Source organism: Larus michahellis, chromosome 6 (assembly GCF_964199755.1).
Source record: "Larus michahellis chromosome 6, bLarMic1.1, whole genome shotgun sequence".
In the NCBI taxonomy this organism is placed as follows: Eukaryota; Metazoa; Chordata; class Aves; order Charadriiformes; family Laridae; genus Larus; species Larus michahellis.
In genome coordinates, this window is record NC_133901.1 from 5,898,532 (window position 1) to 5,915,110 (window position 16,579).

General features: G+C 43.3%; 1 protein-coding gene across 2 annotated transcripts in view; it reads right to left on the reverse strand.

The window, feature by feature from the left end:
• The window catches only part of LOC141744332 (uncharacterized), a 207,535-nt gene that overhangs the window by 53,097 nt on the left and 137,859 nt on the right, over positions 1-16,579 (reverse strand). Inside the window, exons 7-9 of one of the 2 annotated variants that reach the window (XM_074590004.1) lie at positions 9,725-9,850; positions 4,936-5,058; positions 2,178-2,300 (exon numbers count right to left, since the gene is read on the reverse strand). In XM_074590004.1, the coding sequence (XP_074446105.1) occupies positions 2,178-2,300; positions 4,936-5,058; positions 9,725-9,850 (372 nt within the window). The remainder of the gene's footprint in view (positions 1-2,177; positions 2,301-4,935; positions 5,059-9,724; positions 9,851-16,579) is intronic. The other variant, XM_074590005.1, reaches the window with a different exon arrangement.

A 16,579-nucleotide genomic window follows, 5' to 3' on the forward strand; every position in this document is an offset into this window, starting at 1 on the left:
GTTCCAAAACATCCACCAAACACAAATGCCTTAAAATTTTCGTAGCAGCTCGGCTCGGCTGTTGCCGAGCCAAACACCCAACCACAAAGCAAAACAATCCGCAGGTTTTGACCCTCGGACATCCCTTCAAGGGGGCAAACGGCAGCTCCTCTGCTGGGACTTTGTCCCCCTACAATTAAGACAGGGTAGTGGTACGATGCTGTCGCCAGCCCCCTTTGCCCTGACAGACCACCCCACTCCCTGCACTCGGCTGCGATGGACAGTCCTCATATTTTGGCCAGGTCCAGCGGAAACCCTCATAGAGGAAAGGTGACATCTGCCCATCTCATTCTCATCAAGGTACTTCATTAAACAATTTCTTTAGGATGAAAAGAAAATATAAGGTTAGTTACAAATTTTCTCTTGAAGAAATAGCTGGATTTTCTTGTTACAGAGCTATTTCGAGAGGAATTGATTTCCCATACTATGTAGGAGAACTGAGAAACACCCTCCTTAAAGGAGCCATCATTCTTCCAGAAACAGCCCCAGCTCAGAGCGGCGGCCGTCACCTCTGGTACAGAAGGATGGCATTTCCCCACTGCCGTTCCACACGGACACATCGGTGTCGGTGTCTCTGATCCCTTTTTGTGCCCCCAGGGAGCAACCTGCCTGCCGACAAGAAATACGAGTCCAGCTGGAAGAGGGCATAAATTAGGATAACATATATAGAGGGCTACATCCCATGCAGAGTATGATTATTTGCACCAGGGAGAAGAAATCTAGTCTCCTGCCCAGTGTGTTAAGCTGGGATTTAGGGAACTCAGCGATCCAATGCAGAATCTGACTTTACGCCCTATCTTCATCATTTATTTTGTCTCAGTTCTTTATCAGTGAAACTGGAAGAACAGCTCTTCCCCATGCCACCGGGGAAAATGAAAGAATAAACAAAGATTGTAAATTGCTCAAACACTGGGATAATCCTCATCATAAATATATGCAGAATGTTTTTATTTTTATTGTTTGCTCTGTAATATTGTACATAAGGCAGAGAGAATCACTACCCCCTGAGATTTGCTGAACATCGAGAAAAAATATTATCAGAAAATCATAATGAAATCTAAGTGGCCTAAACCACTTTTTTATCCCCATAACAGATCGTTTCGTGTCTATCTATTAATTGCATTTCCTCCGCCACTGCACTACTCACAGCTCCCCATCACCCATGAAATAATTCTCCAGGATGTCTCTCACATAATTGTTTTTTGGTTTTAATGTATGTTAATGCTTTGAAACCGAATTTCACCCTCAATAAGTATTTCTTACACACACATTCTTAAAGAAAGCATTCATTCTCTGGCATGCAGCATATTTTCCTAAGGAAATTCTGCTGAAAGTTCTTGCACAGTATTATTAGATTGAACGATCTTTGCCCACCTCTTTGCTAAAACAGGTCACGCTTTTGTCTGCATTCCAGTGAGCTTATGTTAGGTCCATAATAACACCAACTCTTCCACATCACCTCCTTTATTAACCCAAATTTGCCCTCAAGGACAGCCCAGGGATCAGCTATCAACTAACAGCGCTGGGAGTCAGTCCCCTTCTCAGGAGAAGCAGGGTGGATTAAGAAACCCCGCTGGCAAGAGGGAAGTATGTGAGGACAGGTTCAGCATCGTTTTCGTTTGGGAAGTTTTAGTTGTTCAAATATTTTTTTTTATCCCAAATCTTGCTTTTTCCTTTTTTTTTTTTTTTCTTTAAGCATCTACTTAACAGTGTCAATAATCTCAGGAGAAACATAAGTAAACGTAGACGGATAAAGACAAGAGCAGGACATCGTGTTGGTTTTCTTTTGCATCAGATCTGGCGTATAACAAAACTGGGAGGAGGAGGGCAGGAATGACTACATTTCATAGAACAGCAATATTTTGGTAGCTCTGCAATAGAATTCACCAGCCTCTGAAGACAAACCAAGAGGGCTATTTGCTCTTTGAAACGCGGTAATTAAGGTCTGTGAGCACAGGCTTAGGAATGTATCAACCTGCAAAACCAGCAGTAGCAGAAGATGAAGAAAAGAGTATTAGGCTTGAGCTTTTGCATGCATTTATTTTGCTGGGAGTGCTAATCCAACCGAATTAAAAATGAAGCATAGCAGCTTGCAGATAACGTAGCCTGAAACGCATAGGCGTAAAAGCGTCACTTACGGTAGCACTGCCTTCCATCAGCCCCCAGCTCGAAGCCAGGATTACAGACACAGGTGAAGGACCCCAGAGTGTTCACACAACGATGAGCACACCTGGCTCTCCCTTCTGCACACTCGTCAATGTCTAGGAAGCAGAGAGAAAGGCATTCATTTGGATATTAAAACAAAAATTGATACTGCTCTACACGCACATGGGTGTATTTCCAAAGATCCACTGAAAGAGCATCCTGATGTTAGTCTATGAATGACAGCATCTGATGAACGTAGGAACACTGAACTCACAACATTATTCTCCAGAATAATCTTTTTTCTAAACACCGCTGACCTTGAACCTTTCAACATGAATATTTACAATATCAGACATTATATTTACAGCATCAGCCAAAGTGCCTTGCTTATTAATCCTACAACAAAAGCAATGGCAAAAGAAGCCACATGAAGACTCGGAAAAAAACCTGTCTCCCAGTACCCCAAAAATTATCACTAGGTCACCACAGCCATCGTATTTAAATTAATGAAGCAGGAAATATCTGATTATTTCCCAAAGGTCAAATGATTTGGATTAAGTGGTGGCTGGGTCTCAGCAAGTACGATGGAGACAGATCTTCTCTGTCACATCCCTGAATCCTACAGCTTCTTCTACAGAGATCCAGCAGGGAGGCACCTACTCCGGTCAGAGGAGTTTCACCCCACCTGGAAGGAAAGAAGAAAAGGCGAAGAGCTGTACGTGGGGAAACTGTTCTTCACCCAGTCCTCTGTCAAGCAGTCTGTTCCTCAGCTTGACATCCACTAGTCTGTATTTTGAAGTTAAATACCACCAAAGGCATCCATCTTCCTAAAATCTTAGTGGAAGAGCATGAAAATGTTTTTAAGGAATAATAATTGGGGAAGAGAAGAAACCAACAAAAGCTTACACTAAGTACTGCTACCGCAGAGCAAAGCTGCAGAGCACACCAGCCACCTTGCAAAGACTGGCATTATCTCACATCGACCTCCCGCCCCTTCTCGTGTTCTGACATTTCCCTTGCAAAATACAGATTATTCATCGCAACGATCCTGGGTCACTCCCACGCGGGGGAGAACAGTCCAGTGTGCAGCTCCTCGCCTTTTACCACAGCAACCCACTTTCTAACAGGTTTTGTTTCCCTCCATACGTGCTGGTTACCGTGCGGTACTCACGGCCCCTCGTACTTGAACACGAGTAGCTTTACGAATGCAATCAGCCGACTTGCAAAAAGAGGCCCCAGGCAGTGCAAACACCACACACCAACTCATGAAAATTTCAGGATAAATGACAGCTGCTCTGAAGCAGCAGTGTGGGTAGCTGCTGTTTAGAATAAAATGGGTTATTTCTCTTTTTTTTTTTCTGTAATTAATTACCATTTTGCAAGTAGAGTATGTTGGCAAATGCTGTAAATGTTCTTTTCTCCTTTCTCCGCTTTTCAAATAGAAAAACAAAAAGTTGGAAAACTGAACCACAGCCACCATCCTGCACGTGTTTCTCTGTATAGCTGATAACTAAATATGACACTTGAGTTGTCCTCTGTCTCCTTCTAGCTCGGTTTCCAAAGAGTCAAACACCAGCTTGAATTTTGCAAAAGATGTCGAATAATTTCTTGGAGAAAAACCAATAACTGTAAATCCATGGGAAGACATGATGCTTAATGATCCAAAAGGCTGTTGCCATGAGGTTGGGAAGAAAATTTGTTCCAATGTATAACATTGCAAGTTACCTAGTGCTTTAGTTTATACATAAATTAACAGAATTGTCAACATGTATCCAAGATAAAACGAGAGTGACATGCTGACCCTGGTATTAAACCCACTGCTGTTTCCATCTATTAATCATCAGTGTAGCATCTACGCGCCTTGAAAATACTTTGCTTTTTCAGTAACCTTACTCATGAGTAATCCCAGTAAGAGAGGGGCATCGCTGAGGTGTGCAATGCTACTCGCAGAAAGGCTTAAAGGCAACCGGGTAAAATACCCGGGGTAGGAAGTATTTTGCAAAGCACCCCGTACTCTGTATAGGTAAGCCAGCGGTTTGAGTACGGGCAAAATTTTGGCCAAGTTTTCAAAAGGAGGAGTTTAGAATTAGTGCCTGAATGTGTACCCTGATCCTGACAAAGCTGGTAAAAATCCACGCACCGTGAAGTCCATGGGTCCTTTGCACTTCATAAAACTGATAAACTATCCAGCTTCCAAGGATCATGCTGAAGAGAAAATCAGGTACTTTGGCCTCTACTTCCCCCACATTTTGGGTCAGAAATGCTTTAGATCCTTTTGAAAATCCCAGACCAAATACAGGACTTTGGAATTCAACTTTTTAAGCTCTTTTTGGAAATCTTAGACTTCCATGATTTCTTCCTTCACAGTAGTTTCTCTATTAATATGGAAACAGTTCTCCAGCTAAAAAGCCTTTTGAATTCTAAATAGGTTTTCAGTGACCTGGTTCAGAGTGTTACTTGAACCAATTTTCCAGGAGCTGTATCTGGGGCATTATTTTAAAGGGACCCTACAAGAATAACAGTACGGCATCTACAAATCCAGTTGCTAGAAAGCGTGATTTAAGAGATCACAGAGTAATTTTCGTTACTAAAATGGTCCTTCAAGCCTATGGGCTTGAATATCACAGAGAGAACTGCTGTTTCAAAATGCATACATATATTTGTATAACATATTCCTTTCCATTCAAAGCTCAGTAAGCCAGAGCACTGATTAGTACCTTTCTTCACAATAAATAGTCCATAGTTTCTTACCTAAACAGGACGTTTTGTCTGCAGAAAGATAATGCCCCGGATGACACTCGCATTTTACAATTCCTCTCTCATGTTGACAGATTTGTGAGCATCCTCCATTCCCACTTGTGCAGGGGTCTATCACTGAAACCAATTAGAGCACCCTGTCAACCTAAAGGTCACAGTTTCATCTGAAAATCGTCCTACCTGCCATCGTTACAACGAACAACGAGGATTACTGTAGCTGTAAGAGATTAGACTGCAAAAAAAAAAAGAATATTTGACAGAATCTGTTGTATAGTAAAGCTGTTGTTTTTCTGTCTGCTATTTTCTCCCGGGCGGGACAGCATTTTTCATAGAGTGCCAGCAACGCTTTAAAACAGCGGGAAACTGGGCTCGTATTACACCTTGGAAGTAGGACAAGAAAAGTACATTTTATTCTTTTTTTTTTGCCATAACCGAGCAGATTTCAAGAGTTGCTCTAAACAATAGCAATTAGCACTCCAATATGTGTGAACCCATAAACACATACAACGGTGGAGTTCGCCACAGAACAATGTGTATTTAAAAGTCTCTAGAGGAAATAAATGCTGAAGAGCCCCAAAAGACCTCCTTCAGTCTAAAAACATATGCCATTCTTGTTGTACATCAGGATTTTTTCCTTTTTTTTTTTTTTGAACAATAACATACCATTTCAAGGATAAGCCGCTCGCAGTGGCAAGTACTCAGAAACACTGTTTATAAAATGTCTGCAGAAATCTCCACCTCAAAGATTTCACTGTGGTTTATGGGTTTATTTCAGGAACGCATACCTGCTGGAAGTCTCCTGATTTATTTTCCCAAATGAAGACTGTGCAAACACCAAAATAGACCTACTAGGACTATTGGGACAGTCTGATTTGAGTTAAGAGTCAGAGTTTTCGTGCCACAATCTGGTATTCTGCACAAGGCTGAGGTTTCAGTTTGGAGGACTAGTTACACGAACGTGCTGGTTAACAACATTACGTAGGTAAATTTGGAGGACGGCTTTGAAAATGCGTCCTCTACAGTTCTGCTTAGTTTCAAATAAAGCTTTTTGAAAGTTAAGTCTATTACCTCACAATTCAAGGCCTAATTCAGTTTTTGCATTTTACTAATTATTGTCCGATTTGAGACACTTGACCAGTGTTACTCACTCGCCTCCAGCCCGACATCTCCTTCAGTGGCCATCTCAAGCTCTGTACAAGCCAACTTCTACCAGGGCACCAGGAAGAAAGTCAACAGCAGTTCAAGAGCCCTGGCAGCGGAGTCAGGGTTTTGGTAACCCTGGGAAAAGGCTGAAGGTGTTTTCCTCTAGACCTTTGCTGCTTTGCTCTTCCAGCGGCTAACCACCTACATATATACAGCTATGCAGGAGAAGGGACGAGGAGAGAAAGACCTCTATTTTATATAGATACATTTACATATAGGGTGGTTTTTTTCATTTCCTCCAGTTTTTATTTTTCTTCGTAGCCAGTGGCACGTTGTGCCACCATTTGGCAAAGAAGGGTGTCCCCCCCGAACACCTTCATATTCCCGCTTTTCACCTCCTGCCACCTCAAGAACATAACTGCTCAAGGCTGCGGGCTGAGAGTTTGACTTGACAGTATTAAAATAGAGAAGCAGAAAATCACTGTTAAGGATGTAGAACTGAAATTTTCTGTTGGACTTCCAACACGATAGGTTGCAAATAGGTTTCCAAGGGACAGCAGTACTTCATCCTACGTGACACTTTCAAGCCTGACAGCTTGGCTCTGCAGTTTGACAATTTGCGGTCTACAAAGGATTTAGCTTCAAGCAAGAACTCATTCCTTGCTGATATGAAATACTGAGTTATTTGCTGATTCTTTTTCCATTTGGTTAAATTAAATGAAATCACTATCAAACAGCATCTGCTAAACCTGCATATTATAAAGGTTTTCAGAGCATCTGAAGCTTTCATTTAAGAACGATTACAGCATAGAGTAAAACTTGTAATACTCCTTGACATGACAACAAGCAAACAACAAATTATAGGGTAGATGTTAGTAAAACATAGTAATTTGAATAAAGATAGCAGCCTTGGAAGTCCTTAGACACGATAAAAGTTTTTAAAAGAGAGATCTTCAGGACATAAGGCAACCACTGATTGACTTCTTTTCTAGGGACATATTTGTTCCTTTCTATTAGAGGCAGGTTTCAGGAAAAGCTAAAAATAACTCTTTGGTGTTCTTTTTCCTACGCATTTGGCTCTTACTGTTTGACTTAATAACTACAGTGGATAACAGACTCCATCCTATGAAGCTCTATTCCAAGCTGTTAAACAGTATAGCAAAAAATTTACTGGAACTGTTTCATTTCCTGGCTGTCCCAGGACATCCAGGAACCTCATCTGAAAAAGTCATGGTGATGCAGTGATCCGGGATGGCAGCAATGTTCTCGGTGAAGTGTGAGTATGGGCTCTGCGTGTGCTGTGGACCTTCCAGACCTTTACTGCAAGGTTAGAAAGAACAGGGTCTCCAGTCCTATCCACCATGACCTCTAGAGCACCTAAAGAAAGAAAGTCGGGCCTTATCAAGTGAATTTTCTTGCTTGCGGCAACCATGACTTTACACTGGAGAAAATATGAAGCAGTAAAGGAGTACAATTTCCTTCTCATGGCAGGGAAGGTTAGAGGTGGAAATAGCATTGACTTGTAGAAGGGAAACTCAAAGTAGCTTGAGAAAGATGTTTGCTCTTGCCACTCCTGGATAACCCAATGGAGACTTCATTCTAGCACACATCCTGCATAGCCCATTCTCTTATACGAGTATCACAAGCACTGCTGACCACACCTATACGTACCTCACCCCTGGAGGAGCTATCTCACCACTTCGTCTGATGTCACACCACTCCATCCTGAAGGCTGCACCATCCTGCTAGGTTCGAGTGTTTCTGTACAGCCTTTCAAGGCTACGGGCCTCAGCATTAGCTCCCAAGCAGTCTGTGAGGATGACTCCACACCTGCAGCACAGCTACACCTGCCGCAGCAAATACGCTTATGACGCTGCCAAACTAGCACTAGCAGCATTTCTAGTTGGAAATGAAAAGCAGCCAGGCTCACCTCCGCCCACCTTTTCTACTTAAAGCACCCTTAATTGCCAACCCAAATGTATTCATCGCCACTTTATGCTCATTTGTTCCTGTAAAAACCTTGTCCATCATCTTAACTAGCACTTTTCTCTCTCAAGTGTTTTTGCACTAAGGTGTTTATGGGAGAAAAGCATCCTGCTCGGTCTTCATTCTAACAGCTGAGCTCCCCTTGCCAGACAGATTCTCCTTCCTCTGACCACATCTGCCCTCCTCGGGGGTTTGTGCTATGATATTTTGATTTACATCACCCTGAACGCAGGTAACCAGGCATAGATGAGAACTCCAGATAAGGTCTCACCCGCAGACAAAGCTGACCTTGCCCCTTCTCCGCTGTTCAGTAATTACTGGCTGGTGACGAACTGCTGCTGCCTTCGGTGTGTGTCTGACCCTCATCAGCCCCACGATGCGAGGGAGCGAATGGCCGCAGCTGCCCGTGCAGTGACAAAACCTCACCAATTAGGGGACCCAGCCTGCTCGTTTTGCTGCTAAGCTGAGCCAGAGCATGAAGGTTTTAACTGCTCCATGACCACCCAAGGGACAACTCCCACCCAACTCAGCATCGCCACACTTAGACCCTGCCGATCCAACCTCTGTCCCACCACACCACCATAAAACAGAACACCAAGAAGTTTTACACAGGGGTCTGAATGTCAATCTGGCTTGGCCAAGGACATCTTGAGTGCCAGAGGCAGTGGAAGAGCCACGAGAGGTCTAGAAACGGGCTGGAGAACAGTGGAGGAAGGTCTCTGACACCCTCTCCCCACTAATGCTCTCCTTTTCCGATTCTTTCTGTCAGTCTCGGGGACAAACCGTGGCCACTCCGTGAGAGAAGGAGGAGAGGCGAGCTGGCTGCGGATGCTCGCTGAGGCGCAGTGCGTCCAGGCTCTGCGGAGGGCAGGACCTGGGGAGGCCAAAACCAAAGGCCAAGTGCTCGCTGCACACAGCATGAGTTGGAGGCAAGCTGAACAGCAGGATTTACTTACACTTTATACACAGCATATAAAATCTCCAAGCAGAAGAGGAGCCATATGGAAACGGTTTTGTGACAGGAATTTTAGTGCAATAAATCCATAAATTTGGCCCAATCTTTCTCTGGCATATTCAAGGGTACCACGTGTGCACGCTTGTGTTGGGGAAGGGGGGCTTGCCTTAAAAACTGATGAATATGTTAAGATACATGAGGAAAAAAAAACACGAAAAACCAACGATCAAACCCAAAGGTAGTATTTCTGTTCTGCTTGTGACAGTGTTTGCTCAGAAACCTGAAGGGGAGGATGAATGAATCAGACTGCCATTAGGAGCAACGTAAGCCAAAAGCAGATAAAGAAAAGGCTTTATGTAGAATAAAACATGGCATACAGGCCAAGTCTATATAACAACGAACGACGAATAATAAAATGTTAGAATTAAACCACGATTAAGTTCCTAGACTATGTCATCATCATCCGTGTGCAACGAACAGCCAGGAGTCTACAAGGCCAAAATCTTGTTCGAAGTTGTGAATCAACGTGAACTTCACACCTCAAACACGTGTCACTTTAATCCGGTTAATAAGCGATTCCCGAAGCTGCTTTTGGCAAGCAGGGTGAAATATGAATGAATACAGCGACCCAAAGCACTGTCCCGGGGTCTTTTAAATTGCCTTTAATGTGTGTCTCCGGGCAGGTAGCGCAGGACTTACCTTCACAGGATTTGCCATCCCTCTTCAGCTGGTAGCCGGGCTGGCACTGGCACTTGTAGCGGTCTTCACCGAGCTGAACGCACTCCTGCTCGCAGCCCCCCTTGTTCACACTGCAGGAACTGACGGCTGGAGTCAAGGAAGCATTGAAGGAACGCATGTCAACAACCCAAGAAACTTATTTCCTATTTTAAATACATAAATGACAGTAAAAGTACACAAACCTCGACAAACAGCTTTCATAAAATGCACCTGTCCCCACCCCCTGCGTGATGACTCCCCCTTGATTTCATGGCGCTTGTTTGACACAGCGTCCCACGTCGGCGAAAGCCCGTGATTCCAGCGAGAGGCAGGTGAGATCTAAGAGCTGTGATGCTGACTGAAGTGCAGCCACCCTTTGATCTGACAGCAGCAGAGCGCTCGGCAATCCACTGAGGTAAGGAGGAAAAAATACCCAGAGCGGCCCCACTGGCACTTGCCCGTTGTTGTTTTTTTTGTTTCTGTCGTACCATTGATTAAAAAAAAAAGAATAGTCATCTTTCAGGCTGATTTCCTCAGCCTCACGCATTGGAAGCTGCAAATGACAGGAGTGACAAGCTCCGCAGGACACTTACAAAGTAAACCACAAGGAACAAGAGGCTCTTTAGTACATCTCTACAGATGCTTCTTCTTTTACCCAGGCAAATTAATATTCTTTTTTTGTTCAACATATATCCCCAGCCTCTGGAGAAACATTTCTCCTCTTGCCAAAATACGTTAACACACACCCACACCTATTCGCACGCTGCATATAAAAATAAGATGGGATCATTTGAACCTGTTGTTGTGCTGTACGTATGTACGTGTGAGTGTGCGCGTGGCTGCAGTTATATATATTTTAACAGCAGGGATGTATTATGTTCTCCCTGAGGAGCTGGGAAGACTATTTGGTCCTTCATGGAAGGCAGGAAACTCTGGACCCAATTAAGTCAGCAAAGAGCTTTGCTATTAATTTTAGGAATATTAATATTAATTAATTTATCTGTAATAGACATTAAGAAAACAATAGCCACACAAAAGCTGCTGTAGGACGCATTTCACCCTGTGCTACCAATTACCAAATGCTTAGTTTGTACAGTCAAATATGTGCTGGAAAGACAAAAAGAAAAGCAGATGTTTACATTGTCACAGGTAGGTACACAGCAGTAGCCAGGAAACACCTCGCTGACCACCAGACCTGATCTCCACCTGCGCCTGCAAACCGCCCGCCCGGTCACCCATTGAACTTGAAAGCGGCTCAATTTCTACATGGGACGCAGCAGACCTGACACGCTCAAAGCTTCCTGCTCGCTCCACATTTGTATCCTAAGACCTGCTCTTCAGCAAGAATATTCAAATAAGGTGAAAATACTTCAGAACACGAAAAACACCTTAAATCGCCTCCAAGATGGAATGTACATCTTGACTTTTTTTAAAGTGCCATTTCTCCCTCTTTTTCTGGGCATAAGCCAATTTGGATGTAAGGGGAGATAAGTAAGAAGCAACCTGTCGTACCGAGAATGTTGGAGGCTTCAAAGGCAGAAGGGGACGGGGGTGAACTTGCCCTGGCGTGGCCATGTAGCCCGGACCGACACCGGGCTGTGCTGGTGGCTGGGGAACGAGGGATTACTCCGGAGCCACCGCCGCTGCCAGGTTTATCACGCCTGCTGCCGAGGCACAGGCTACGTGCGAGGAGGTGCCAGACTGAATGAGAAGAGCCGCTGGGGAAGGAACAGGACGAATTGTGCTGCCAGGCGCCGGCAATGTATCTTCGATCAGAAAAGGGGAGAGACTCGGCATGCCACGAGTCTAATTCCACTTTTTGTAACGGGGCTTGTGGCTGGAGGCCTGAGCACGTGCATGGGGCCCAAGGCAGAAATACGGCATGCCCGCCGCTTTCAAAGATTTACTCTTGGGGTTTGGTAGAAAACCAGCCCCGGTGTCGAGTCCTGAGAGGCACAGCTGGGGATAACGTCTGGCGATGCCGAGCGAGGGAGGCAACATCGCAGGAAGGGGGACGGCAGTGGGAGGCATCAGGAAAGTTGTCAGGAAAGACAACGATCTGCTGATGGTTGAGAAATATACATTTCTCAACCCATTATTTTTTTTCAAAAATGCTCATATTTGTACAAAACCCACTGAATATGAAGCCACAGGTAGATGTATACATAGCAACCATGGGGTTAGAACACACAAACCTATGTTTTCCGTCACCTTAAGACAACCTTATCAATGACAAGAAATGTAACTTCAGACATACTGTACTTATGTGGAAAAGCATAGATTATAGATTTGTAGAGGTATTTTCTTCGCTACTTCCTCTATTAAGAGCCTTAGTGTGTGAAAGTCTCCATAAAAACCCGCATCTCAACAGCTTTTCTACATAAGGCAGACATCAAAGATAACAGCTGGCACCAGCGATGAATCAGGCTCTAAAGACCGTACTCTGCTTTCACTTCTAGGAGTTCAAATGAAAATAAATTCCAGTGAAGACAATGAATGAACATGAATCCAAAAACACAGCCTGATACTACAATAAACATGTTCTCTGTCTGAGTTTTTGCTTTCCAGACAACAGTCGGTTAAACTTTAATGAAGTTAAATTTATTACATTAACATAATCAAGGCATTAAAAACAAAACAAAAAAAAAATTGGACGGTGCTACTTTTGGTTATTCTAATTACCTAATTTGTAGTGAATATTCAGTCTGGCACATATACGTAAAAATGAAGTCAATATTAAGCAAAATTTGTGGGACCAAAAAGCTAAGAAAGAAAAGGAGCATTGAAAAAGATAGGATTCTGGAATGGCAGAAAGTATCAGAGATCATTCAAAGGTTTCAAGAAGAAAGTATCTTAGTTTCATTGAACAAGTCAACCCATTTTAGAGGTTGTTTGCTTTAGAGTACGAGCATAAGTTTCTAATGAGAGTAGGAGGAACGACAAACAAGAAATAGATTTCTTCAAACCATCTTCTTTTGAGGCTCATGCTAGCGGTGGAGGGACGGACCACCAGCGGTGAGTCAGGATCCCAAACACACTGTGATGATGTGGTAGGAGGACTGGACTCACTGGAAAGAGCTTGTGACAGAAGTTCAGTAACCTTTCATGCAATCACACCAGAAAGCAGCTTATCCCAGGTTTTTGACTCTTCAGATGTAGACTGAATATCTTATAAAATGACAGATCCACTTCCTTATGTATGGGAGACTTGCAAGCCATCCAGGCTGCAAAATCTGCTTCCCCTCAAGTGATTTTGGCACTTTTGCTCCCAGAAACGTAAGGTTGCCAAAAAGAAAAAAGACAACATGGAAAGAATGAGCATAACAGAAATCTGGGCTGGGTTCGTCTGAAAAGCCTGTCTAAAGGGATGCTTGTTTCTTATTTCTGCAGCTGAGATGATCACCTTCCATAAACAGCTCATTTCCAGACCGTAGTCCCTTGTTATTCTTAGATGTGGGAGAGATCATTACATCCTCTAAAATATCAACGGAGAAATATTATTGCTAATGCAAGCCCTATTTGAAACGCTAGATGTTCTCCTTAGCTGCCCTAGGGCAAAAGAGATGTGCGTTATTGGGTTTACTTCTTGATCGGATGGGTGCTCAAAACTGAACGTATAAACTGGTGCAGCAAAAGAGGCAACTCTCCGTCCTCAGTGGTCAGTGCCCAAATCTCGATGCTAGGCACTCCTGGATTGCTGGTTTATATGAAATGCTTCTCTCTGTCCTCATCAATTAGTAACTGTCTTGTTCTCCAATGCATGAGAACTTATTATATCCGTTTATTTTGGTGTCTTGTCTGAACAGCTGAAACAGAACTCAATATCCTCCGCTCAATATTGCGCATATCCATTATCATGATGGCAGTTCTCTCTGAAACTTACTCCTGTCTCTCGTCTTAGGATTTATTCCTCTTTCTCCTCGATAATTTCTGAGATACTGCAAACAGAACTGAACATTGTATTAAGTATTTTTAATAACTTCTTGTGAATTTGTCAAATGAAAACTCTCTTTCTGATAACATTCATAGCTAGGACAACTCCAAACTGAGCCTTCTTGACTATTTATGCCATGAGAAAACTATACTATTCTCTGCCCACAGAAAGTTTTACATATTACACAGGTAAATCCGTTTAATCACAACAATGTCTACTTTTTGTGTTTATCATTCCATTCTCTAATTCTTTTATGCCCAAAGCCACTTTAGTCCCTGTTTTGTATAAAATTCTCTCTCCCCAACAGTTGAAAATAAGACTATTCATGGAGGGTAACGTAACTCAAACGTCACACCTTTCACTTCTGGGTCCTCCCTGGTCAGATCTGATCAGAGCGCGATGAATTTTCTTTGAATTCGCACAAACCCACTTGTATTTCAAGTTAAATATGAACCATTCTGCTTTCACATTAATTTTTTCTCTCACGCTAGTGTTTCCTTACCCATTCCTTCTCCAACTAAGATAATCGAGAAAAGATTGAGACTTCACTGTTTTTAATTGCAGTCAGCACTGAGAGTCTCTGTATGTGGTAAAACCAACATACCTAAAAGGGTAGTTTCTTTAAATAAAAAACATTATTCCTGCAGTTTGAACACTGGTACGTCTTGTGCTCTAGTTGTATCGGTAAATTGATCGCTGTGATAATACCAGAAATGACTGATGACATATTTGGCTGATGTTAAGCACAACCAAGGGACTTTGCGCAAGAACCCAGACAATGGCCAAACTGTGAGTGAACTAATTCTGCAGATGTGGTCCGACCATACTCGACTGTTCTTCTCATATTACCTGAAATCAGGCTTAACAATTTAAACAAATGACATCCTTTTCTTCTTCACAAATTACAGGACATTTTAATCCTTTCTGCAGAATCCAACAACTTGATTTTTGTACTGATTTAAATGCAACACAAGGACAGTGTATATATATATTTATTTTTTTTTTATTTTTTTAGCAACATGCAGAATTAACTCTGCCTGTCTTGTTTCAGAGCTCAGAGTACAACCAGAGAAACCCAGGGTTTATTTTTAATGGCAGAGCTGCTAATTGCCTCCACAAGCACAGCAATGGGCGTCGCGTCACGGGCTGAACTGTCGAGCTCCTTGGCGCTCTCATTTACGTGAGCATATGTAGGGTAACTCCATATGTGTAAATCAGTGGCTTTTCACCGAAATCTGAAAAACAGGGATCCTTTGGGACCATATCCCCTCTTCCTACTGTTTTCTAATGTTTCTTGGAATGGGATTTATCTGACCAACAGCAGACGTCTGTCAGCACAACTGCGAGCATCGTGCAGGTTAGCACCGCGGTTGCCCAGATGAGACCTGCAGCTGGCCCGTGCTCTGTGTTTCATGTCAGCAGAAAGAGGAACACATCCACAAGCAAGAATTCATGAGCTGAAGATCTTCAATACGGGAGATTTAAAACTCACTTAAACAAAGGTAACTTCTTTTGCTGTTGGCTTTCATGTGTTGTCTTTTGCTTGGGTGTGCCAGAGAGGAGTACAGCACGGGTTTTGTGGCTGAGCAAAGCAATTTCGGCATCAGTTGTACCAGAGATGTTACCAGCAGGACTGCAGCGGATGAAGATGTATCCCTGATGTACAGGAGCAGTGCAACCTTTTAAAGACCAATATAGATAAAGGAATGGACCAAAGGGCATAGGAACACTGTGGGAACCTATAGCACCCTAATTATCAGCCCACAGCATGATCAGAATCTCAGGAAAAGTGCTCAAAACTCTCAGCTTCACATGCACGGGCACCTCCTGCACGAGCTAAAAGGATTAGCACAAACTAAACATTCACATAACGTGCCTTGGAGGAGAGTTTTCAGCCCATCCCATGCACACTTCTCACTGTGCCCAATAACTAAAATGTAAAACAGACCCAACAGGCAAATCTGCATTACTGTTTTCCCTAAAAAACTCAACATACAGCAAAAGCTGAAGAGAAGAGACAAAGGCAGGGCTGCTTCTCTTCGCACACTCTCTGAAAACCAGAGGACGCCTCTGAGCACAAACTTAGATATTGCATTAGCCTTTTAGAGCTCCCTCTCCATCCACCAGTCCACAGCACCATATTCTCAAATGCATCTTTGTAATTCACAAATTTGGCCTCTGCTCTGGATCCTCCCGAGGGGATTTTCTGCTCTGCTCACTGTAGCGTAGTCGCAGAGATTTTACTTCGTCATCTCACCCCTCGACCCACTTAATGAAATCCTCCTGCCTCTGCTTATGCCACCACCCAGGAAAGCCTACAGTGTCGCAGCCTGGGCAGTCTGACGGAGATGCTCACCTGCTGTAACGTTAAACCCAAGTTCAGGGTGGCAACCACAAGCTTTTATTTTGTCTTCATCACTGAAGACACAAGCTGAGTTTTGGGACTGCTTGGTTGGAAGCACAGCGTTCCGCCAGGCACCCACGGGCAGGAGATCTCACTATCCACTGTTCGAACCTCTTCAGCAAATACAGGCAAAAAGACTATGGAAGAGGAAGAATAATGGGGGCAGAAAAGTCCAGGGCACGGCTGCAACATGCAGGGAGGTGTGACGCAAAAAAAAAAAAAACACGTTCAGAATTGGAAAAACATTTTCATTGGGAATGAAGACACCATGTTTCTTTGGCATCAAAAACATTGCTGCAAAACAAAAGAAAGTTTCACAAGATTGCATCACAGAAACATGGGACACCGTCACTGCTTTGTTCACACACACACAAAAAAATGGAACAGATTTGGAAATACCTGAATTCTCACAAGCTGCTTGAACTGGAAGGGATAACGAAATCCTTTGTGAATTACTCAAAACTCAGCCTGAGGAATTCTACAAACCTTTGCACTGAAG